Source organism: Uranotaenia lowii, chromosome 2 (genome assembly GCF_029784155.1).
Source record: "Uranotaenia lowii strain MFRU-FL chromosome 2, ASM2978415v1, whole genome shotgun sequence".
Classification (NCBI taxonomy): domain Eukaryota; kingdom Metazoa; phylum Arthropoda; class Insecta; order Diptera; family Culicidae; genus Uranotaenia; species Uranotaenia lowii.
This window is the reverse complement of record NC_073692.1, coordinates 36,738,035-36,746,908: the sequence shown is the minus strand read 5'-3', so window position 1 is coordinate 36,746,908 and position 8,874 is coordinate 36,738,035. Positions and strand designations below refer to the sequence as shown.

General features: G+C 26.8%; 1 protein-coding gene across 1 annotated transcript; it reads right to left on the bottom strand.

The window, feature by feature from the left end:
• Positions 1-6,541: 6,541 nt before the first annotated feature.
• On the bottom strand, positions 6,542-8,124 carry LOC129746656 (uroporphyrinogen-III synthase-like). Its single transcript, XM_055740448.1, has 2 exons — positions 8,061-8,124; positions 6,542-8,003 (listed from the first exon to the last, which is right to left on the bottom strand). The coding sequence occupies exon 2, from the start codon at positions 7,969-7,971 to the stop codon at positions 7,216-7,218; it is 756 nt and encodes a 251-aa protein (XP_055596423.1). The 5' UTR covers positions 7,972-8,003; positions 8,061-8,124; the 3' UTR covers positions 6,542-7,215.
• Positions 8,125-8,874: the final 750 nt, after the last annotated feature.

Here is an 8,874-nt window from a genome sequence, read left to right as displayed (position 1 = left end):
AAAAATGACAAAAATGACAAAAATGACAAAAATGACAAAAATGACAAAAATGACAAAAATGACAAAAATGACAAAAATGACAAAAATGACAAAAATGACAAAAATGACAAAAATGACAAAAATGACAAAAATGACAAAAATGACAAAAATGACAAAAATGACAAAAATGACAAAAATGACAAAAATGACAAAAATGACAAAAATGACAAAAATGACAAAAATGACAAAAATGACAAAAATGACAAAAATGACAAAAATGACAAAAATGACAAAAATGACAAAAATGACAAAAATGACAAAAATGACAAAAATGACAAAAATGACAAAAATGACAAAAATGACAAAAATGACAAAAATGACAAAAATGACAAAAATGACAAAAATGACAAAAATGACAAAAATGACAAAAATGACAAAAATGACAAAAATGACAAAAATGACAAAAATGACAAAAATGACAAAAATGACAAAAATGACAAAAATGACAAAAATGACAAAAATGACAAAAATGACAAAAATGAAAAAAATGGCAAAAATGACAAAAATGACAAAAATGGCAAAAATGACAAAAATGACAAAATTGACAAAAATGACAAAAATGACAAAAATGACAAAATTGACAAAAATGACAAAAATGACAAAAATGACAAAAATGACAAAAATGACAAAAATGACAAAAATGACAAAAATGACAAAAATGACAAAAATGACAAAAATGACAAAAATGACAAAAATGACAAAAATGACAAAAATGACAAAAATGACAAAAATGACAAAAATGACAAAAATGACAAAAATGACAAAAATGACAAAAATGACAAAAATGACAAAAATGACAAAAATGACAAAAATGACAAAAAAGACAAAAATGACAAAAATGACAAAAATGCCAAAAATAACAAAACTGACAAAAAATGAAAATATGACAAAAATTAAAAATATTACAAAAATGACAAAAATTACAAAAATAACAAAAAATACAAAAATTACAAAACTTAAAGAAACTTAAAAAAAATTAAAAAAATTACAAAAATAACAAAAATGACAAAAATTATAAAAATGACAAAAATGAAAAAAATTACAAAAATTACAAAAATTACAAAAAGGACAAAAATTACAAAAATGAAAAAAATTACAAAAATGACAAAAAAATATAAAAATGACAAAAATGACAAAAATGACAAAAATGACAAAAATGACAAAAATGACAAAAATGACAAAAAATTCAAAAACGACAAAAATGGCAAAAATGACAAAATTACAAAAACGACGAAAAAGACAAAAATGACAAAAATGACAAAAATGACAAAAATGACAAAAATGACAAAAATGACAAAAATGACAAAAATGACAAAAATGACAAAAATGACAAAAATGACAAAAATGACAAAAATGACAAAAATAACAAAAATGACAAAAATGACGAAAATGACAAAAATGACAAAAATGACAAAAATGACAAAAATGACAAAAATTACAAAAATGACAAAAATGACAAAAATGACAAAAATGACAAAACTGACAAAAATGACAAATAGACAAAAATGACAAAAATGACAAAAATGACAAAAATGACAAAAATGACAAAAATGACAAAAATGACAAAAATGACAAAAATGACAAAAATGACAAAAATGACAAAAATGACAAAAATGAAATGACTAAAATGACAAAAATGACAAAAATGACAAAAATGACAAAAATGACAAAAATGACAAAAATGACAAAAATGACAAAAATGACAAAAATGACAAAAATGACAAAAATGACAAAAATGACAAAAATGACAAAAATGACAAAAATGACAAAAATGACAAAAATGACAAAAATGACAAAAATGACAAAAATGACAAAAATGACAAAAATGACAAAAATGACAAAAATGACAAAAATGACAAAAATGACAAAAATGACAAAAATGACAAAAATGACAAAAATGACAAAAATGACAAAAATGACAAAAATGACAAAAATGACAAAAATGACAAAAATGACAAAAATGACAAAAATGACAAAAATGACAAAAATGACAAAAATGACAAAAATGACAAAAATGACAAAAATGACAAAAATGACAAAAATGACAAAAATGACAAAAATGACAAAAATGACAAAAATGACAAAAATGACAAAAATGACAAAAATGACAAAAATGACAAAAATGACAAAAATGAGAAAAATGACAAAAATGACAAAAATGACAAAAATGACAAAAATGACAAAAATGACAAAAATGACAAAAATGACAAAAATGACAAAAATGACAAAAATGACAAAAATGACAAAAATGACAAAAATGACAAAAATGACAAAAATGACAAAAATGACAAAAATGACAAAAATGACAAAAATGACAAAAATGACAAAAATGACAAAAATGACAAAAATGACAAAAATGACAAAAATGACAAAAATGACAAAAATGACAAAAATGACAAAAATGACAAAAATGACAAAAATGACAAAAATGACAAAAATGACAAAAATGACAAAAATGACAAAAATGACAAAAATGACAAAAATGACAAAAATGACAAAAATGACAAAAATGACAAAAATGACAAAAATGACAAAAATGACAAAAATGACAAAAATGACAAAAATGACAAAAATGACAAAAATGACAAAAATGACAAAAATGACAAAAATGAAAAAAATGGCTAAAATGACAAAAATGACAAAAATGACAAAAATGACAAAAATGACAAAAATGGCAAAAATGACAAAAATGACAAAATTGACAAAAATGACAAAAATGACAAAAATGACAAAAATGACAAAAATGACAAAAATGACAAAAATGACAAAAATGACAAAAATGACAAAAATGACAAAAATGACAAAAATGACAAAAATGACAAAAATGACAAAAATGACAAAAATGACAAAAATGACAAAAATGACAAAAATGACAAAAATGACAAAAATGACAAAAATGACAAAAATGACAAAAATGACAAAAATGACAAAAATGACAAAAATGCCAAAAATAACAAAACTGACAAAAAATGAAAATATGACAAAAATTAAAAATATTACAAAAATGACAAAAATTACAAAAATAACAAAAAATACAAAAATTACAAAACTTACAGAAACTTAAAGTAAATTAAACAAATTACAAAAATAACAAAAATGACAAAAATTATAAAAATGACAAAAATGAAAAAAATTACAAAAATTACAAAAATTACAAAAAGGACAAAAATTACAAAAATGAAAAAAATTACAAAAATGACAAAAAAATATAAAAATGACAAAAATGACAAAAATGACAAAAATGACAAAAATGACAAAAATGACAAAAAATTCAAAAACGACAAAAATGGCAAAAATGACAAAATTACAAAAACGACGAAAAAGACAAAAATGACAAAAATGACAAAAATGACAAAAATGACAAAAATGACAAAAATGACAAAAATGACAAAAATGACAAAAATGACAAAAATGACAAAAATGACAAAAATGACAAAAATGACAAAAATGACAAAAATGACAAAAATGACAAAAATGACAAAAATGACGAAAATGACGAAAATGACAAAAATGACAAAAATGACAAAAATGACAAAAATGACAAAAATTACAAAAATGACAAAAATGACAAAAATGACAAAAATGACAAAAATGACAAATAGACAAAAATGACAAAAATGACAAAAATGACAAAAATGACAAAAATGACAAAAATGACAAAAATGACAAAAATGACAAAAATGACAAAAATGACAAAAATGACAAAAATGACAAAAATGACAAAAATGACAAAAATGACAAAAATGACAAAAATGACAAAAATGACAAAAATGACAATAATGGCAAAAATTACAAAAATGACGGAATGACAAAAATGACAAAAATTACAAAAATTACAAAAATGACAAAAATTGACAGAAAATGACAAAAATGACAAAAATGACAAAAATGACAAAAATGACCAAAATGACTAAAATGACAAAAATGACAAAAATGACAAAAATGACAAAAATGACAAAAATGACAAAAATGACAAAAATGACAAAAATGACAAAAATGACAAAAATGACAAAAATGACAAAAATGACAAAAATGACAAAAATGACAAAAATGACAAAAATGACAAAAATGACAAAAATGACAATAATGGCAAAAATTACAAAAATGACGGAATGACAAAAATGACAAAAATTACAAAAATTACAAAAATGACAAAAATTGACAGAAAATGACAAAAATGACAAAAATGACAAAAATGACAAAAATGACAAAAATGACTAAAATGACAAAAATGACAAAAATGACAAAAATGACAAAAATGACAAAAATGACAAAAATGACAAAAATGACAAAAATGACAAAAATGACAAAAATGACAAAAATGACAAAAATGACAAAAATGACAAAAATGACAAAAATGACAAAAATGACAAAAATGACAAAAATGACAAAAATGACAAAAATGACAAAAATGACAAAAATGACAAAAATGACAAAAATGACAAAAATGACAAAAATGACAAAAATGACAAAAATGACAAAAATGACAAAAATGACAAAAATGACAAAAATGACAAAAATGACAAAAATGACAAAAATGACAAAAATGACAAAAATGAAAAAAATGACAAAAATGACAAAAATGACAAAAATGACAAAAATGACAAAAATGACAAAAATGACAAAAATGACAAAAATGACAAAAATGACAAAAATGACAAAAATGACAAAAATGACAAAAATGACAAAAATGACAAAAATGACAAAAATGACAAAAATGACAAAAATGACAAAAATGACAAAAATGACAAAAATGACAAAAATGACAAAAATGACAAAAATGACAAAAATGACAAAAATGACAAAAATGACAAAAATGACAAAAATGACAAAAATGACAAAAATGACAAAAATGACAAAAATGACAAAAATGACAAAAATGACAAAAATGACAAAAATGACAAAAATGACAAAAATGACAAAAATGACACAAAAGACAAAAATGACAAAAATGACAAAAATGACAAAAATGACAAAAATGACAAAAATGACAAAAATGACAAAAATGACAAAAATGACAAAAATGACAAAAATGACAAAAATGACAAAAATGACAAAAATGACAAAAATGACAAAAATGACAAAAATGACAAAAATGACAAAAATGACAAAAATGACAAAAATGACAAAAATGACAAAAATGACAAAAATGACAAAAATGACAAAAATGACAAAAATGACAAAAATGACAAAAATGACAATAATGGCAAAAATTACAAAAATGACGGAATGACAAAAATGACAAAAATTACAAAAATTACAAAAATGACAAAAATTGACAGAAAATGACAAAAATGACAAAAATGACAAAAATGACAAAAATGACCAAAATGACAAAAGTGACAAAAATGACAAAAATGACAAAAATGGCAAAAATTACAAAAATGACAAAAAATTACAAAAAAAAGACGAAAAATGACAAAAATTATAAAAATGACAAAAATGACAGAATGGCAAAATTGACAAAAAATTCAAAAATGACAAAAAATACCGAAATGACAAAAAATAAAATGACAGAAACGACAAAAAAGAAAAAAAAAATGAGAAAAATGACAAAAATGACAAAAATTATAAAAAATTACAAAAATGACAAAACTGACAAAAAAAATTACAAAAATAACAAAAATGACAAAAATGCAAGAATGACTTAAATGACAAAAATGACCGAAATGACAAAGAGTAACAAAAATGACCAAAATGACAAAAATTACAAAAATGAGAAAAATGAGAAAAATTACAATAATGACAAAAAATAACAAAAATGACAAAAATGAGGAAAATGATAAAATTTACAAAAATTATGAAATGATTACAAAAATGAAAAACTTTCAAAAATAATCAATGGTACAATAATCAAAAATAAGTGAACTATCCATTTTGATTTTATGAAATTCCCCATACAAATTCAAAAAACAATTTCGAAAGTTCAATTTTCAGTTTTTCAAATTTTTATTTGTTTTGGTAGTTTTCTTATCAAAAACCTCATCTGGTAACCCTGATCTTAAACCTATTTTCAGAGTGTCAAGAATGAGCGCTGGACCAAGACCGGATGATCGAGGTCATCTGCGAACCCAGGAGCAGGAAACATCATTCTCCACACCTCCACATCTTGATGTTTCTGGGACCAGTACGATAAGAAATAATCAAAATACATACTGGTAAACATAAATGAATGATTTTTTTTTATACAATAACGAGGTTTTATGTTTTTTTCGCAGATTCCTTGGAAAATTTCTTTAATTATTTACAGGTCACTTCATACTAAACAGAAAACCAAAATCTTAATTGTGTAATTTTAATATAAGTATCACAAAGAGTAAAATCAATACTAAACTACTATTATCACATTTCATTCGAAATGATTAAAACCGCTAAACTAGTGATAAGTTTGATATTTTGTCAAATTGCTCGTTATTTAGGACAAAAGTTGAAATGTGATTTCAAACGTATTAATTATTTTCACTATTCTAAGGAATCTAACACAAATTTTAACGTGAAAAATAAAACAACGATATTTGGGTTAACAATGCATTTATTCGTACATTTATAACTATTTAAAAAACATAAATCTAGACAATTCAAAACCACAAAAAGGAACTGGCTAAAAGTAGGTCTTTAGTTGAAATATAGTTTCTAAGACGAAGACAACGATTAAAAAAGCGAACTAGAAATGTTTGAAAAGAAACATTACTGCGTTTTTCCCAGGAGGGAATAAAATTGACACTGGATAGCGTTTTAATTTCGGCACCATTCACGCGCCAACAACAATAGGAACACTTTCTGCTCACTCGCAAAACATTCCACAGATGTGCTCCAAAAATCGTAACCACCACAATAACAAACAATCGATTTCCTTTCGACGACTAGTTTCTAGGTTCTACCAACTATTGTAACGTTCCTGTTATCCATTCTCATGAGACGGTTTCCATTGCTTCGAGTTAATTGTTCTGTGTTTCGGGACATAAAGCGTATTTCTTGTTTGTTTTTCTAAATTAGATTGAAATTTTTAAGTAACACTTAACATTATGAATTTGTTGTTGAGTTAAGATGAATATTTTTTTGACGGGGTCTTTACTACAACGGAATCCGGTTCCGATGGGGCCCAGCTAAGGGCTCGATTTAAAGAGAGAAAATAAACTAATTCTACAAACTACGCAACATCATAAAATATCTCATCTAGGTTTCTAGTAAAGCACTAACGACAAATTCTGGCGTCGGTTTCTCCGCCGTTCGGTACACCGGATAGCCCTTGTTTTCGATGGCTTTCTTGGTGCTGGGCCCGATGGCCACTATTCGGCAGGAGCCCAGTTTCAGCTTGTGCCGTTCGAAAATGCTGGCACAGTAGTTGATCCCAGAGGGGCTGAAAAACAGGAGATATTCGGGCGGAGAACCATCCCCGAACAATTCCAGTAGGTGCCGTTCGAGATCCCGATGCGGAACCGTTTCGTATACCTCAACCGAGTCCAGCGAGTACCCATACTCGGACAGTTTGTTCTGCAGTACGTCCTGTTTCAGATTGCCACATGGAAACAGAAACGGCATTGTGACCGTTTTGTTGTACAGATCGGTTTTCATGAAGTCCGCTAGATTGCTGGCGTTCCCCGAATGTTGACCCTTGGTGTCCAAGTCCAGGGATCGAAGAATGAGATCGTACGAGGTTTCCCCTACGCAGTAGTTGGCCAGCGTTTTCCAGTCATCCTTCAGCTTCTGACCCTTCAGGGCATCCCGAACGGCTGTTATGCTCCGGGGGCTGGTGAAAATCAATCCAGAATACTTGTACGGAGACAGCAGCTGATCCCGCAGCACCTCCAGATTCTTGAAGGAAAAGTCCAAAGTTGGCACAAATATCGGCTCCAGGCCCTGTTTCTGCAGCAGCCCAGCATACGCTTCACTGTTGTCGCTTTCGGCCTTCAGGATTACCACTCGGGCCATTTCAAACGCCCGAATCCGCGACTCTATTCAAACTATCAATCAGCTAAAATTTAGAAATTTGCAAAAATTGATTTAACTATCCCTCTTACGTGGTGTTATCGATGTTTATATTTTTTTTGCTCTCGAAAATAATTTCAATTCTCTCGCTCACGTTTTTTGTGTTTTGATTTTTCCAGCTGAGATGTTTTGATTTTCTCGCAGAGAGGAGAGAAAACAACAAACGATGAGTTTGTTACTGGGACAAAAATTCATAAACAGATGGCAGCACATACCGGCAAAATGACTAAAACGATAAGTTATTTCGACAGTTTGAAAGCAAACTAGAAGAGAATTCAGATTCAGAATTCAGATTCAGAATTCAGAATTCAGATTCAAAATTGAGATCCAGAATTCAGATTCAGAATTCAAATTCAAAATTCAGAATTCAGAATACAGATTCAGAATTCAGATTCAGAATTCGGATTCAGAATTCAGATTCAGAATTCGGATTCAGAATTCAGATTCAGAATTCAGATTCAGAATTCAGATTCAGATTCAGAATTCAGATTCAGAATTCAGAATTCAGAATTCAGATTCAGAATTCAGATTCAGAATTCAGATTCAGAATTCAGATTCAGAATTCAGATTCAGAATTCAGATTCAGAATTCAGATTCAGAATTCAGATTCAGAATTCAGATTCAGAATTCAGATTCAGAATTCAGATTCAGAATTCAGATTCAGAATTCAGAATTCAGATTCAGATTCAGATTCAGAATTCAGAATTCAGAATTCAGATTCAGAATTCAGATTCAGAATTCAGATTCAGAATTCAGATTCAGAATTCAGATTCAGAATTCAGATTCAGAATTCAGATTCAGAATTCAGATTCAGAATTCAGATTCAGAATTCAGATTCAGAATTCA